The sequence below is a fragment of the Dermacentor andersoni genome, chromosome 3 (genome assembly GCF_023375885.2).
Source record: "Dermacentor andersoni chromosome 3, qqDerAnde1_hic_scaffold, whole genome shotgun sequence".
NCBI lineage: Eukaryota > Metazoa > Arthropoda > Arachnida > Ixodida > Ixodidae > Dermacentor > Dermacentor andersoni.
In genome coordinates, this window is record NC_092816.1 from 153,944,348 (window position 1) to 153,961,847 (window position 17,500).

At 50.4% G+C, this 17,500-nt stretch overlaps 1 protein-coding gene across 2 annotated transcripts in view; it reads right to left on the reverse strand.

Moving 5' to 3' along the window:
- The window catches only part of LOC126524588 (uncharacterized), a 51,233-nt gene that overhangs the window by 3,561 nt on the left and 30,172 nt on the right, over nt 1-17,500 (reverse strand). Inside the window, exons 6-10 of one of the 2 annotated variants that reach the window (XR_011893480.1) lie at nt 16,574-17,272; nt 3,922-4,098; nt 3,751-3,847; nt 3,570-3,672; nt 1,317-1,479 (exon numbers count right to left, since the gene is read on the reverse strand). Coding sequence is in view for 1 of the 2 variants with exons in the window: in XM_050172887.3 (XP_050028844.1) it covers nt 3,611-3,672; nt 3,751-3,847; nt 3,922-4,098; nt 16,574-17,272 (1,035 nt within the window). In the remaining variant the exon portion in view is untranslated. The remainder of the gene's footprint in view (nt 1-1,316; nt 1,480-3,569; nt 3,673-3,750; nt 3,848-3,921; nt 4,099-16,573; nt 17,273-17,500) is intronic. The other variant, XM_050172887.3, reaches the window with a different exon arrangement.

Here is a 17,500-nt window from a genome sequence, read left to right on the forward strand (position 1 = left end):
CTACCACCAAGTGCACCTATTTTCACACTTTTTGGAGCTTGCCTTGGATAATACTATTTTCGGATGGTAGGTTACATTTTCCAGTTCCTGTTAAGATCAGATCAATGAGATTCCCCGGTACGTATCGAACTCACGAGCGTTCGCTCAGGGGATCACCTGACACCTCAGGATCCACTTTTTGTAGTGAATGTGGTACAACGAACTACGCTGACATTGAGGGAAGTGGATTGGAGCACGTCTACAGAATCCTACCCAACCTAGTGCATCGAGAACATCATTCATAGTGATGCTGAGAAACGGTTTAAGTCAGAGACAAAAACTAATGCCTACTTACACGTAGTTAAGCTTTCACTAATTCCTTCTTTGCTCACTGAATATGGCAGATTTGCATATTATGAACACATCACAAAAGTTCGGACAAGTTTGTTACAGCACAGTTTGGGTATATTGAATTACCCGATATAACAAATTATTTTCAGCACACAAGCCTGTTAATAATAACTGGCTTCGACTGTTGCTGTTTAGAAAGCATGTACGACTGCGGCACTAAGCAAAGCACATAAGATAGCCCAACAGCTTTCTACATTGATATTATGCGTCACTTTTTTCAGGGATAATGATAGATTTCATTGTGCTCGGTAATTCCTTTCAGGTTTGACAAGACGGAAGCAAGACGACATGCTGCACAGCAGGTTGGAAGAAACAACTTTGGCGCAGGTAACATGTACCTGCTGCGGCCACTGCAACCTTGCCTAGCCTTAGCAGCCGCAGTATGTTTTCCAAGCTAGCAACACAAAGCTGATAACAACCACAAGAGACAATGCCCCAAGCGTGCTTCTCTCTCGCTTAAGGTTGGCTACATTACAATGATTTGCACACGCGAGCACAGAAAATGCCCACAGAAAGTGCATAACTGTGCATATTCCTTTAAGGTGACCAGCATGCTTCACACAGCTTCACGAGCTCAAACAACTAGTCTCAAAAACTTCATTTTCTTTCGGCAGCTGCTGACACCAGTGTGGGCTTCTCCTGCAGTTTACGGAAGCATGGGCTCTCAGACTTGGCGTGGCCCTCAAGAGACACCGAGGCACTACGAGATCCAAAGTTTCATTTTCTCTCTATACAACCAGGCTAGCTATGACTAGTGGGCATTCCAAGTGCATGCAGGAGAGCTTGGACTGTGCCACATGTCACAGCCAGCCGTTCACCCAGCAGAGGTGCCCAATAAGTTTAAAGGGACACTTAAAACGAAGACTATTTTAGTAGTGTTAGTAAATTACTCTTCAGCAATACCAAACTAGAAAGGCCGTTCTTACCGTGAGAAGAGGTTCTGTAAGCCAGAACAGGGGCAAAAACGAATGGCACTTTGCGACGCAGTGCCGAAATTTCCACATCAGCTTGCCGCAACATCATGCATTTTGACGCGGTCTGCTCAGGTCTTGATAATTTTTTATCAGTAAGGGCAGACTGCATCATATTCTAAGAGAGCCAGAAACAGAACTTGGGAAGGTTCAAGAACATTTACTGAACCACAAGAGCTATATTTAGAAAAAATCCTTTGCAATCCGTGACATCACACTGGCACATTGGCCATGAGGGTAGAGTGCAAAATTCAGAAATTACCGTATAGTGCGGAATATACGTCGAGGTTTTTTCCAAAAAATATCACTAAAAGGTCACCCCTCGACTTATATACCGGCCCTTGGCACAACATAAATAGTCGTCTGGCAACATGTAGGAGCGCAGACCTTTCGGCATCCGCATCGTTATCGCCTCCTTGGTGACACACGCGGCCCAACGTTAACGCGGCCTACGCAGTTGGACAGACGCCATCATCCCTTTTTTGTGCAGCGATCGTTCCTGGCGTTGCTAATTTCTCGACAACCCGCAAAATGAGTACGAGTACTCGACGTCAGTTCACCCCAGTGTTTAAAAAGAAAGTCCTCGAATATGCTGAAATGCATGGGAACATGTCTGCCCAGCGGCAATTTGGCGTCTCAGGAAAAAGCGTCCGGTACTGGCGAACGCAGAAAGTCAAGCTGTCTGCCTGCAACGCGCGGAAGGCGTCCTTTCGCAGGCACCGCGCGGTGCACCCGGAGCTCGAAGACAAGGTGGCAGATTTCGCCCGCGAGCATCGCCCAAGAATCCGGGCTTCCCAAGGAACAATTCAAGGGCTCCATTTATAGGGCTCGTCGCTTCATGCGACGCAAGGGATTCGCACTTCGACGGCGCACATCAATCTGCCAGAAGCTGCCAGAGGCATACGAGGACAAACTGGTCAAATTCCAGCGCTATGTTATCAGTCTCCGGCAGCAGCATGGCTACATGTTGGGACAGATCGGCAACACTGATGAAATGCCGGTGTGGTTTGACATGCCGTCGCCCACCACAGTGTGCGAACGCAGCGCAAAAGAAGTCAAGCTTCTTTCTACGGGGAACAAGCATTTGCGCTTCACGGTGATGCTCGCGTGTACTGTAGACGGCAGAAAGCTGCCCCCATACATAATCTTCAAGAGGAAGATGCTGCCGAAAGAGGCTTTCCCGCGCGATGTTGTCGTTCGCGTGAATGAAAAGGGCTAAATGGACGAAGCAACTCATGCTCAATTGGACTAAGACCGTCTGGAATCGGCGACTCGGCGCACTCCTGCGGTGTCCGAGCATGCTCGTCTTGAATGCCTTTCGCAGGCACTTGACTTGACCGCACGTGTGAAGCAGGCACTCCGCGACGGGAGGACGGAACTCGCCGTCATTCTGGGAGGCATGACCTCAACACTTCAACCACTGGACGTCGTGCTCAAGAAGCCCTTTAAAGACCGTGTCCGTGAACAATATAATTAGTGGATGGCCGGCGACAGCCCAACGACCCCAACCGGCCGGCTGCGCAGGCCACCTCTCGCCACTGTGGCCACATGGGTGTCGCAGGCTTGGCGCTCGCTGCCCGACAATATGGTGGTGCAGGCATTCAAGAAGTGTTGCATTAGAAACTCCTTGGACGGCACCGAGGATGACATGTTGTGGGACGCAGCCAGGGAAAAGCAGTCGTCTTCGGGCGAGAGTTCAGACAGCTCAGACGAATGAGCAGGTGACGAGTCTGGCGGCACCACTAAACAAAACAAAGTTTTGTGCCTTATAATTTTTATGTTGACTTCTATGCTTCAATGTAAGGGGATCGACCTATACTCCACCTTGACCTATATTCCGCATTATAGGGTATGCTTTGACCATTTTTGTTTTCTTCTAACAAACAGCTTATTACCACGAAATTAGTGAAAGTTCATCTCTGCAAGGACGCTCTATTAATCCAAACTGTTTCATCGTTTCTATTGAGCCTCCCGTTTAAAGAAACATGGAGCAAGCTTGCTGGAAAAGATATGCAATTACGGAAGTACTTACAATACAAAAAAAAAAAAGAAACCTTAAGAAGCACACGTAGGTGAAAGTAAAAGAAATTAGACATGTTACGTAAATAAACTATATTGTGCTGGCTCAAACATCTTGTAGGTATTTACAGCAGTAGGCAGTCTTGTTTAGTGCATTACTCTGAGACATTGAGGAATTGAACAACATACATGTCGACTACAGCCCGTCATCTGGAGGTCCAACTCCACGACTAAGTTTGCGTTCCTAGCGTTCTTGTTTTCCTTGCCTTCAGTAAAAAGTTTGCCTGCACAGCTGCAAATAAAACCACATCAAACGTTTATTCCATTGCAACATGTGGTGAGCAACCCTCTGTCCAGTTTGAAATGTTACCTTGAGAATGCCCTGTCGCAGGAGTCGTTTCCTCAGTCTGCGTCACACCGTAAGGTGTCCAACAGTAGTTGTGGTCAATCAGGCATCGTAACGCTTGCTAGAAAGTAACACATAATTGCAGTTAGTGCCTGCCTGCCACAGACTGCAAGAAAACTACTGAACTACACGCACCTCCCGTGTTGTACGGTTTGAAATATCCGACCCATCGCTCGGCGATGCACTGCAGAAATAACAATGCTCGCCCTTTGTTGCAGGCTTTGGAACATCTGACACGTCTTGCTTCAAATCCATCAAAACTTCCACATTGGCTCCAACATCAGGACATTCTTCGACTTCAACGTCCGCACACTAAAACAGAAGAAGGCAAGATTCACGGCTCCGTTTATATGTACTTGCAACATGCAAATTTGTCCCAAAGGCTTATGGGTGCATTTCCAGTAGGAGTTACAAAACTCGCTATGTCCATGGACTCGACAACACCAGTAAACTCAGCAATTATTAATGAGCAATGTGCCCCATACAAGTGGCCCCAACTAAGCTAAATTCTTGTAAGAATTTAGCGCCGTACATGCTGACCGTCGAAATCAGCGGGCACCCCATTTCCTTGGAGCTGGACACAGGGGCCAGCGTGTCAGTAATGGCCGGGAAACTTTTCAAGCGTACTTTCCCCAGCGTGTCCGTCGAGGCTTCGGGCGTGATGCTGCACAGCTACTCCGGGCAACTCTCCCAGGTCCAGGGTCAGGCACAGGTCAGCGTTCGCTTTGGCGACAGGGAGGCAACCCTCCCCCTTTACTTAACGAAGGGGTCGTCGCCGACGCTGCTGGGCCGAAACTGGATTCATGCACTGGGCGTTTGTCTGCCAGAGTACCAGGAAGCCAGCCTGCATGTGGTGCAAGACGTCCCCAGCCTCCTGACAGAGTTCAAGTCCCTCTTCCGGCCAGGGGTGGGCACATTTGCCGGCATGACGGCTGGCATCTATGTACCTGAGGGAGCCCGGCCACGTTTTTTCAAGCCTCGCCCACTGCCGTTCGCCCTGAAGGACGCGGTCACCCAGGAGCTGCAACGGTTTCAGCGAGAGGGCATCCTGGTGCCCGTAAAGACATCTGAATGGGCCGCTCCCATCGTGCCAGTCCTCAAGCGAGATGGCAGTGTCAGGATCTGCGGGGATTTCAAATTACCATCAACCCCGTCGCTACCCGCTACCCGTCGAGAAGTACCCGCTGCCCCGGATTGAAGATCTCTGGTCAGCATTGTCCGGTGGACAAAAGTTTACCAAGCTCAACCTCAGAGATGCTTACCAGCAGCTGGTGCTCCAGGATGCCTACCGGAAGTATGTCACTATATCGACAACTTTGGGACTCTTTCAGTACACGCGCTTACCGTTTGCCGTGGCCTCGGCCCCAGCCATATTTCAGAGGGAGATGGACAACCTCTTCGGCGGCATGAGGCACGTGGCGGTGTACTTGGACGACATCCTCGTTACTGGCAGCGATGACGGGGACCACCTGCAGAACCTGCACAACGTCTTGGCACGACTACAGAACGCCGGCCTCAAGCTCAAGCTGGAAAAGTGTGTTTTCCTAGCCCCCAGCGTTGAGCACTTGGGACATGTCATTTCCCAGGCAGGCCTAGCCCCGGCTCCCTGGAAAGTTGATGTGGCGCTCAAGGCACCTAAGCCCCAGAACAAGGAGCTTCAGAGCTGCCCGGGCCTCATCAACTTGTACAGGAGTTTTCTGCCGAACCTGTCGCAGCATCTACAGCCGCTCCATCTTCTGCTTCGAGATGGTCAACAATGGGTCTGGAAGAAGGAGCAGGACCAGGCCTTCCAGCACAGCAAGGAGCTAATCACCAAGGCTCCAGTGCTGGTGCACTTCGATCCTGCTAAGCCTGTTGTCCTTACCGTAGATGCGTCGCCGTACGGTGTGGGAGCCGTCCTGGCACACCGGGACAAAGATGGCCAGGAACGCCTGTGTCGTTTGCTTCTCGACGGCTTCATGCTGCAGAGCAACGTTACAGCCAGCTGCACAAGGAAGGTTTGACCCTCATGTTCGGTGTCGAACGCTTCCACTAGTACCTGTGGGGCCGCAAGTTCGAGGCGGTCACGGACCACAAGCCACTGTTGGGGCTGCTGGGGCCTGACAAGGCAGTTCCTGTGCAGGCATCACCTCGAGTGGTACGCTGGGCCTTGAGGCTGGCAGCTTACAGTTACCAGCTGGTTTACCGTCCGGGAAAGGACCTAGGACCTGCTGATGCCCTGTGCCGCCTGCCCCTGCCAGAGGTGCCTGATGCTGTTCCAGAACCTGCTGAAGTGTTCATGCTGGAACACGCGTACCCGGAGGTGCTCTCCAGATCTGCGGTATCTCAAGCGACCAGCCGGGACCAAGTCCTGTCTCAGGTTGTCAAGGCGGTGTCCCGTGGAGAGGAATTGGTGCAGCAGGCCTATAGCCACAAGGCCGCTGAGCTGAGCTTGCAGCAGGGCTGCCTACTGTGGGGTGCCAGGGTGGTGATCCCACAAAGTCTCCGGTCCAGGGTTCTGCAGTTGCTGCACGCGGGTCATCCAGGGATAGAAAAGACCAAGATGGTGGCCCGGTCCCATGTTTGATGGCCTGGCCTGGACCAAGACATCTCTCATTTGGTGCAGAGCTGCCAAATCTGCCAGAAGAATCAACGAGCCTCGCGTCGTGTGGAAATCACCCCCTGGCCGTTCCCACAGAGACCCTGGTCCCGACTACATGTGGATTTTGGGGGACCCTTCAAGGGCCATTACTTCCTGGTGGTGGTGGACGCCTTTTCGAAGTGGGTGGAGGTTCTACCTGTCACCACTCCATCAACAAGCGTGACCATTGCAGCGCTACGGCAGGTCTTCGCCGCCCAGGTGTTGCCGGATGTCATAGTGTGCGACAATGGTCCTGCTTTCGCCAGCGCAGAGTACCTGGCCTGGGTGATGAAAAACGGAATCCGCTGGATAATGGTTCTGCCGTACCACCCTGCTTCAAATGGTGCAGCCGAGCGGGTGGTGCAAACCATCAAAGTCAAGCTCAAGAAGAGCCAGACTGGGGATTTTCGGGATGCAGATTGCCCGGATACTATTCAAGTACCGGACCACACCTCACGATGCCACTGGCCGTGCCCCCTGTGAGCTCCTGCTGGGTCGGATGGTCAAGACATCCTTGGACATCTTGCATCCGGACCTCCGATCCACATTGCTTTTGAAGCAGCTGAAGCAGAAGCTGGCTGCTGACCAAGGATGCCGTCCCGGGCCTTTGCCAGAGTCAGGAGCTCCAGTTTTCACCAGGAACTTCCGTCCTGGCCCACACTGGTCTGCAGGACAGGTGGTGTCTCCTGCCAACGCCTCATCGCTGCTCGTGCGCATGCCAGACGGGGCCATGTGGCACAGACACGCCGACCATGTCAGGCCTCACTTCGGGACCTGGCCAGCACCCCGACTGCCACTTCTGAGTTCCAGCCCACAGGAGGACTAGCGGCAGCACCAGTCGCTCCCAGCAGAGCACCACCTACCTCGGAGGCGGCAACCGTAGCCAGTGGTGCGGCGCCTGTTGGACCGGTGTCGAGCTCGGCACCACTCACGAGGACCCTCCGGATGGAGCGAGGCTTGCCCAGGCAGCACCCAGCGTTGCCACACCCGACCCATCAACACCGGTGCCCAGGCGGAGTACTCGACGGCGGAGGCCACTGGACCGTTACTCGCCTGAATAGCAGGCACCGTCGACCCAGCGAGGGTGGAGGCAGAGCCTCGTATTTAAAACATCAACATTTCTTTTTTCTTTAACAAACAAACTGGGGGTAAGGGGGTGTAGCAAGCATGTGACGCCCCCCAGGCATAATGTTCGTTCGCCGCCAGGCTCGGTGGCCTGCTAAAGCTCGGCAGGCAACATTGGTCACCGCACCACAATAAACACAGACGAGCACGGCTGCTCGCCGGTCAGTCATCGTTCAGCGCCACCACGCTGCAGAGCGTCCGTCTATCGGAGGGTGCCTCGAGCCCTCCTTTGTTCACGAGCCCGGGTGGATCGTGACAGCAGTTAAATTATTTATCTTTTCAAAACGGCGTACTGACAACCTCTTCACACTCTATTTTTTTCTTCTTTCTTGTTTTCTTTCTTTTCGAACTGACTTAGATGCCTCAACATGTTCCACAATATCTTCACTGCGCAGGTAATGCACACAAGATGTTGACATGTTAACACGCCGTGTTTAGTCCGATGCTTGTGGACTGCTCGCAACGGCCTATAGGTGACGCATCTGTACATCCAACATGGCAGATGTTGAGATGTGATCATCACATCTCAACATCCTCCGCCAGATGCTGGGAAGTGTATGTTTGGAGAAGAGTGGAGTTCTCTGTGCTGCAGTCCTCCTCAGATCGGTAGCGCACTACTATGTGCCACAATGGCCCAGTCATAACAGACGACAACAACACGCCCAGTACCCTGACGGTGCGCGAGCAGTGGAATCGGTGGAATCGGGCTTGCACCTGATTGAGCGGGATGTCTGGTTATTCTTCATCCGCAAATTCCATTGCTTCCATGCGTATGCATGAAAGCAATAACATTTTGCCCTAAATGAAGAAATCTTGTGTATACGATTGCAACCACATTAAGCGATTAAATGCATAAAATTGTAAATAGTGCTGTAAGCTCAGCAGCCTGTTACTTCACTAGCATGAAAGCATATATGATTTTCAAAGCATAAAATGGGCATGTACATGCCACAGTAAAGTGCAAAAAAGTCCTTAAGAGACGCTTTATTGAACTTTTGCCTGTATACCGTACTCTGTACTTTGCAGCATAGTGTTAAGATCAGTTCAGTTTTGCTCGAGGACTGCCAAGCTTGCCATCTGTCAGGAGTGACAAGCGCCAACAATGAAGGAAGACGAGGAAGAAGGAGTGAAGCGAGCGCGTGGAGCCGCCATCTTGGAGAAGGGGCGCGCGCAGGGAAGGACGTGGTGGCCAGGGCACAGCGTTCCAGGAGAAGACGGCCGGAGATCGCCTCTCTGGGTCCTGCCCCAGTTCCTAGGCGACACATCGACGTCCCGCCCGAGTACCAGGCTCGGCGAGCAGATGTCCAACGTCCCCGGAACTACCGCTGGCCCGGACCTACCTGCCAGGACACGTCAGCGTTTGTGCCGCTGAACGTGGACACGCGGAGGCTGGCTACAGCCAGTCACCGTCCCAACCGGAGAACTACGCTGGGCCGGCGCGCACCGGGAGCGCCAGCCGGCACGAGCCGCGCTCTGCCGGAGCTCGACAGCCCCTCAGCGACCGTGCCTTCGTCACGTCGGCCAGGGCATCGGTGACGCCGGACACTAACAACGACTGACGACGACTAGATCGCATCGACGGACCACAGACCGGGGGACGCCGATACCCGCGTCGAACAGAACCGGTACTGTAAGCGCCACTACTACAGCGAATAGACGATCGCCGCACAGACGTTTGTAAACGCGGTAGTGTGAGCGGAAAGCTGAGCAAGGGAGGACGCATTCCGTGTGTAATAAGTGTTGGATCTTACCTTGTGTTCCTGTTGCTAAAATAGCCTATTGAATGAATGTTACGTGTGTGCTGCATCTTGCGTTCGTGTGTTCTTTCTGCCCACTCAAGCTGGCGTACCAGGCGTTAACTTATGCGTGACAACATTGGCGAGCCTGCCAGGATTCCCTTAACTTCGTCACGTGCCTCAGGGTGTCTTGAGCAGCGGAATGGACCTTGAACGTTTGATGACGGCAGGGAGTGCCGCGGGCATGTCGGCTGAGGCCATAATAGCGCTGTATCACGAGGAACAGAAGCGATTAAGAGAAGAACGCGCAGAGGCGCGAGAGGCTGCGAAGGAAGATGAGGAGAGAGCGAAGGCAGCTGAGGAGAGAGCCAAGGCCACTGAGGAGAGAGCGAAGGATGCGGACGAGCGTGCGTATAGGAATTTGATTTTGGAAAAAGAGCTTACAGAAAAGAAATTGCAGCTGCGTATGAGTAACAGTGGAGAAGAGGCAGGAAATAGCTCAGACGTGCTACCTCAGAGAATAGCGACAGTGTGTCCCCAAAAGCTTATCGCCCCTTTTGACGAAAGGCGAGATGACCTAGATGCCTACATGCAGCGTTTCGAGCGAATAGCAACTGGACAAGGCTGGCCGAAGAGTGACTGGGCGACGGGATTGAGTATGTGTCTCGTGGGGGAAGCATTGGCCGTGTACAGCCGGATGTCAGCGACTTACGCACTAGATTACGACAAGGTAAAGAAGGCTCTCCTACAACGCTTCAGACTAACAGCCGAAGGTTTCAGGGATAAATTCCGAAGCTCCAAGCCACACGATAACGAGACAGGCCAGCAATTCGCCGCTCGAATCTCCCAACTACTTTGATCGTTGGTTGGAGATGGCTAACATAGAGAAGACATTTGAAGACTTGAGGGACAACATGATTGCCGAACAGTTTGTAGCATCATGTCATCAGGGCGTGGCAATATTCCTGAAAGAACGCAACTTGAGGACGGTGGTGGAACTATCTGAACACGCCGACCGCTATTTAGAAGCCCAAGGCCAAAAGAATTTGGGAAAGGGGAAGGAAGATAAAAAGACACCAGATGAGAGAGAACAGACTCGAAGGACAATCAAATGTTTTATGTGTGACAGGATTGGGCATCGGGCTGTGAATTGCCCCTTGGGTCGTACTCGCAGTTCCACGTTGAAGTGCGAGGGATGCGGGCGGCATGGACATACAATACAAACCTGCCGAGCTAAGCCGGAAAATAAGACTGCCTGCATTGTTGCGAGCGAAAGTCACATTGATGTCGAGAGGACGCAATGGAACAGAAAAGGGCCAGCGACAAGGCATGCTCTGTCACAACGGCTCCGAGGTCGGAAGACCCGGAAACCTCGATGCCCGTAGTAGTGGGAATGCTGCAGGGACGAAAAGTGTCTGTACTCAGAGACACTGGGTCCAACATTGTTCTGGTAAGACAATCCATGGTGCCGGAAAGAAATATCACCGGTACAGAAACACCAGTTCGATTGGCGGATGGTACAGTAAGGCGAATGCCTATGGCTCATGTGTTGCTTTTGACGCCTTATTATTGCGGTTGGATTGAAGCCCGGTGCGTTAAAGAACCGCTTTACGACGTCATTCTAGGGAATGTGCCAGGAGTCAGAAGAGTGGATGATCCAGATCCCCTCTGGAGTTTTCCCCATATCCAGATTACAAGTAGGACGGAGCATGAATCCACCGAAGCCGGTGGCAGAGACAACGAAAGAAGTTCGGATCCGTATACCAGAGAAGCTAGCATATTGTCAGTAGAGAAAAGCACAAGGAACCAGGATAGGAAAGATGTCTGTATAAAGAATACTTCAGGCACCGCCATCGATATAATTGTGACGGAAATGAAGAAAAGGCAAGAAGCGGACAGTACGCTGCAACATTATTTTGAAATGTCAGGGAAATGGATTCAGAATAAGAAGAGCCGGCTCGTACATAAGCTTGAGAAGGTTGGAGAATTACATTACCGAATAGCCAGAACTCACGGTGGAAGAGAAACACGACAGCTAGTAGTGCCAGTGAGTTTACGAAGAGCAGTCCTCGAGTTGGCGCACGACACTATAATGGCTGGCCATCAAGGAGTAAGAAAGACGACCAGCCGAGTATCAGAAGAATTCTTTTGGCCGTGCATGCAGAGTGTCATTAAACGGTTTGTGCGATCTTGCGATATATGTCAGAGAACCACACCGAAATGGTTGATATCGAAGGCACCTCTAGGGACTACGCCTATTATGGAGCAACCGTTTCAAACGGACACAGGAACGGCCATCACAGAGTTGGTTGCTGAAAGTCCATACCAAGCAGACATCCCAACAACAGAAATAATCCCTCAGAAGTCGAAGATGACAAGCATGATGTCTAAACTGAGCGTATGAGAAAATACGGGCTCAAGAACTGAAGAGCAATGGACGCATCATCGCTGGGTCCGACAACTTTGACAAGCCCAGGGCATGCAGGTCTGGGTCCCGCACCAACCCCTGGTGTCATCCAAATCATTCTGCCCGAGGTCATGTCTCGATGAGGCGCCGGCGTCGAGATCCAGCGCCAGGGAAGAGCTTCCTGTCTGGCTGTATTCAGGTCAGACAAGAACCGGTAGGCTGGAGTTTGCGGACAACGTGAGTGAACGTGCCACAAAGGACATCACTGACTTTGTTGAACAGGTTGGTTTTAGCTAATAACACCAAATAAGTATTCAATCATACTTGGGAACAGCATGCTGCGCATGCATATAATGTTTAGCGCTTGTGAGGAGTCTTCCACAAGCACTCGCGGAATACAAGAATGCCTTGTGAATCGTGCTGTAGTTGACATTTACGTAGTGTTAAGAAATCGGCGAAACCTCAGGTGATGTACGCGTGGGTGTAGTGAAGTGCAATGGAGTGCAGTGAGGTGTGTATGAAGAAACGACGAAGTGAAGTTATATGTGGTGTAGTGCAGTGAAGTGCGGTGAAGTGCAGTGATGGGTGAACGAAGCGGCGAAGGAAGTTATATGTGGTGTGACGAAGTGAAGTGCAGTGTCCGTGTAAATCCAAGAGGTGACGAGCAGTGAGGGAAGTTTTCGCGGAGCGAAAACTCGGAAAACTGGGGGGCCATTGTCAGGAGTGACAAGCGCCAGCAATGAAGGAAGACGAGGAAGAAGGAGTGAAGCGAGCGCGTGGAGCCGCCATCTTGGAGAAGGGGCGCGCGCAGGGAAGGACGTGGTGGCCAGGGCGCAGCGTTCCAGGAGAAGACGGCCGGAGATCGCCTCTCTGGGTCCTGCCCCAGTTCCTAGGTGACACATCGACGTCCCACCCGAGTACCAGGCTCGGCGAGCAGATGTCCAACGTCCCCGGAGCTACCGCTGGCCCGGACCTACCTGCCAGGACACGTCAGCGTTTGTGCCGCTGAACGTGGACGCGCGGAGGCTGGCTACAGCCAGTCACCGTCCCGTCCGGAGAACTACGCTGGGCCGGCGCGCACCGGGAGCGCCAGCCGGCACGAGCTGCGCTCTGCCGGAGCGCGACAGCCCCTCAGCGACCGTGCCTTCGTCACGTCGGCCGGGGCATCGGTGACGCCGGACACTAACAACGACTGACGACAACCAGATCGCATCGACGGACCACAGACCGGGGGACGCCGATACCCGTGTCGAACAGAACCGGTACTGTAAGCGCCACTACTACAGCGAATAGACGATCGCCGCACAGACGTTTGTAAACGCGGTAGTGTGAGCGGAAAGCTGAGCAAGGGAGGACGCATTCCGTGTGTAATAAGTGTTGGATCTTACCTTGTGTTCCTGTTGCTAAAATAGCCTATTGAATGAATGTTACGTGTGTGCTGCATCTTGCGTTCGTGTGTTCTTTCTGCCCGCTCAAGCTAGCGTACCAGGCGTTAACTTATGCGTGACACCATCTTTTGCCGCAGCATATTACGCGTGGCAAAGATAAAAAGTACAAAGTGCAGTCTACGCTTGTGTAAGCAAACAAAGTAGCCAAGGAAATGTATTTTGCACTTATCTATTCAACAGGAAGAGCGACTCTGGAGGCATAGCCGTTTTCTGACGATGTGCCTTTATTGCATTCACATTTTTAAGGAACTGCTAAAGACTCAGACAAGTCTGCCAACAGCAAACAAAACCCGTAGAAGGTCAAAATAGTCATTTTAAGAAATACTACCTGTTCTAGTCTACTTTTTCAGTCTTTCAGGAATAAATACAAGGAAAAAGGATAAAACAGGCAGGGACAACAAAAAATAAGGGAATACAGTGACTACACACGACCGGCAAGTTAAGGATCATAGGAAAGTCCTTTTTGGGAACTAAGGACTTAGAATGATGTGACGGGCATTCCGAAGACAGACCTTTCGTGGTGAGACGTAAAGCGTATATAGCCTATATTCACGTACAGATTTCTTTTCCCTCCCTCATATATGACAACTTTTCCTTTTTGACGATTTAGTGCACCAACTAATATCCAATTTCTTGAAATATCTCACACCTCTACTTCGAAACAGCATTGACAGGAAAGTTGCCTGAAATTCTTTCCGTACTTGAAAACTCAGCCATCACCCCTTTACCGGGGCTGATTATCGCGTCGCTGGTTCAGACAAACCGCACCGCACTATCACCATCTGTGAAAGTTACAACAGGACGATAGATGCGTCTGCTGCCACTAAAGTCGAGACAACTGCGCACACTAACAGAATGCAAGGATACGCACCCAGGGAGAGCCCTAGTAAACGTCCATATTGAAGTGCTGCAAGTCAAAGTGAATGGGCGCATTCACTGGCTAGTGGTCAAGATACAGTATTACACCTTGATTTTAATTGATTACTTCGTTCTACAGCATTAGTAGTGCATGAACCATTTTCTAGCTACTTGAAAAGCGCGAGCTTATTATGGCTGAATTCTTTTATTTTTTTAGTGTTTCTTTTGGAGCGAGCAGACGATAAGGGTAGTTTCGATTTGAGTGTGCCGCAGAAATCTGGAACCAGTCAAGCAGCCTGCAGCTGCATGCTGTCGAAGCCCAGTAAAACAAAGATACCAAATTACAAAAATCAGTAGTTGCCACGCGGCATCGCAAATCGCCAACACAATTTGTGTCTTCTAGTACAGAGACCTGCGTTTTTCCCTTCAAATTGCCTAAAAAAAAGTTTTAATTGAAATGTGCTTACCGCTGTTGTTATAGCTAAAATTTAGTGACAAGATCGCATTTTATGGCCTGGATTGTTCAATGCAACACTTGCCACAGGTACTTACTTGCCTGGTTCTCAAAAAACATTCACCACATTGCAAATTGTTCAGAAACTCGCTCTGCCCATGTCTTGCCTCTTCAAGGAGCGAAGTGCAACTGACGGTGATTGTACTGACAGTGATCTGGAGCAGATCACACTGATTCACACTGAGATTCACACTGATTTGAATTAATGGAGGTGAACACCCTCAATTAATTCAACTCCAGTTTCGGTTAATTCGATCCCAGCCAGCGCTCATGCACTTATACGGGCTCAAAATTTCGTTATTTCTATCCTAACATCGATCTTCAACGGATAATTAGAACTTGACCAATCAGCACACACGTGCCTGACCTTTACAGTGACCCCAACAGTACCTACACCTTTGGTGGCAACGTCTGTCTCAGCAGAGCCTAGGGGACAGTGAATGCTTTGAAAAAGCTTATTTTCAGCCTGCCCTAAGAAGATCTTCAAACAACAACCATAGCTCACAATGTCTGATTACAGTATTTAACCGATTCTAACACGCACCTTCTTGGTTTTGGTTTTCTTCAGAAAAGAAAGATATGGGTGGAAAATTGCCTGTGCGGTGCAATCGGACATAACAAAACTGCCTTCATAGCATTTTCTATGTTTTACTGCATAACACAAACAAATGTAAAATGTATTGCAGCGGAGTTCACTGCCCTTGTGAAACACATATTACAGATTTTGGCTTCTAGCGCGAAGTGAAACACGGACACAGAAAGGAGCAGACAGGACGAGCGCTCGTCCTGTCTGCTCCTTTCTGTGTCCATGTTTCACTTCGCACTAGAAGCCAAAATCATGTTACCGTACCAACTCGTACAACTGTCTATCCTTTTGCATTACATATTACAGACTTGTGCATTATTTTTCTGGTAAAAAAAATCGGGTGAACATAAGATTTCTACTTTGGTTAGGATGTTTAGCATCATTTCTACATTAGTTTTTTTACTTTGGACACAAAAAAAAGGGGGGGAACGTGAGTTTGATTCAGGGGCACGCTAGAATCAGTACAATACTGCTAAACGAATCAGCAATGTGTTATGCTGTTCTTTTTTTCTGCATCTTGTATAATTCGACCCGCTGGATAATTCACTCAATTTCATTGGTCCCGTCAGGATCAAATCAACATAAGTTGACCGTATACACATCTGCAATGAAAGCTGCTTGCACTTTCAGGGTCTGCTCCTCAAAAGCAACACGAAGGCAGGACCACAAAGAAGTATTTCAAAAGAAGAATCTGCCTGTGGCGGCAGCCCATGCAGCATCAGGGTTTGGCGAGGACGACATGCAGTTTCCGTCGCAGCATGGCAGATAATGCGGCAGGCGCGTTCCCATCGTTTACATGCTCTCCTACGGGCGCGTTGTACAAAAATTGTGATGTCACACCACATTTTGTAGATTTTTGCAGAGTTCAATCAATAATGTCAAGAAACAGAAGCGACGGACATTTCAGCAGCAGTAATTCTCAGTACTTCTCAGATTACATCCTGTGCTCCCCTGAAATAAGCTACCAAAAGTGTCACTGAGCAGACAGCATCTGCCAGCCCCAAGAATTCACTCGCCTGCCCGAGGTGAGCGTGCATGAGTGCGTAGGTGGACCTTGGGAGACAAAGCTAGAATTGGTGAGGGTGCGATGTGCTCCGACAAGCAAATTGTCATAGCTTTCTTCACGGTTTGCAGGCTTTCTGTCTCTTGTTCTTACGGCCTTCCACATTACACTGGCAGCACCGGCTACTCTGGCTTGCGGCCGTGCTTTAATGCAGTTACAAAGGCAAGCGCAGAAAGCGCTTGCCTTTGTAAGAGTATTCTGCGCTTGCGTTTGCCTTTGATGCAGTGGCTCCAAGTTAAATATCTCGTGCTCCAATATGCTAATTTTGCTGCTGCTGATCGGCCCTCCAGAACACAAATTCAGGCTTGTTCTCCACAAAGTGTTTTACCATTAATGCTTATAATGGGTTACAGGATGTCTTTCAATCTGTCATTTAGTGGGTGCGAGAACATCTGATGCCAAGATTTTTATAGACCATCTGTAAACTTACCTGCGGTTCGTCCGGCATATCCGTCGAGTCCACGTCGCCTTCGTCAGAGTGTGGACTGTAGCTGTTTGTGGGTCTGCCTGTGAATACAGCGTGGATGTGTTTACACAGGTTTCTCCGCAGCTCGTAATCCGCACACGAGCACGTAACATTGTGGATGCAGACTTTGCACGCAGTGCACACTAGTCTGCACGCATCGCAGCATTTTGTGCGTTCAAGGGTCACAGCATATGTGGTCGCATCGTACGTCTGTGAATTGACTGCCCACTGACGGAAAGCCAAGATGCCAATTTGATTGGGTTCTATGTTTAGGCCCTTGGTGTGTCTTGCTCGTGTGGCACGCTCAAATTCGCTTTCTGCATTCCCGACAAATCTTGCCAGGTGATCGAATACTGTATCCCTTGTCACCTTTAGAAGTGACGACACCAGCTTGTCTACTCTTTTGTCTGCTTTCTCTTGCGAGTGCCAGTGCTTGAGTACTTTATGCAATGCATCAAGGTGCATGTGCTTCTTGTTCGCAGCACCCTTCCTGAAACAGGCTGCCCAGCTTTCGGCCCGCTCTGCATAGTGGTGCAGAAAGTATTCCTTGAAACCGAGGACGCCTACTTCTTCGTTGGATTCCAGATCAGACCAGTGCAAGAAGTCCTTGATCCGTACTTCAAGTGCCTCCTCATCTGGAGCGTCCATGATGCCCTTGACGGCCTGCAAAGATGGTGGCAGCGAAAGTGAGCAGCACATGTTAACAACTTGGTGCGCATGATATTCTCATTTCATCACTGCACTAAACATTATGCTGGCTGACTCTTTTTACCCTTCAGTGCATATTCCGATATAACAACTCATAGGTTTTCTTTGCATCTTAAGCGTGCCCAAGGCATTCTGTGAGCATTCTTTTCGCTTCATGCAACAGCATCCCAGAGCTTGGAAACG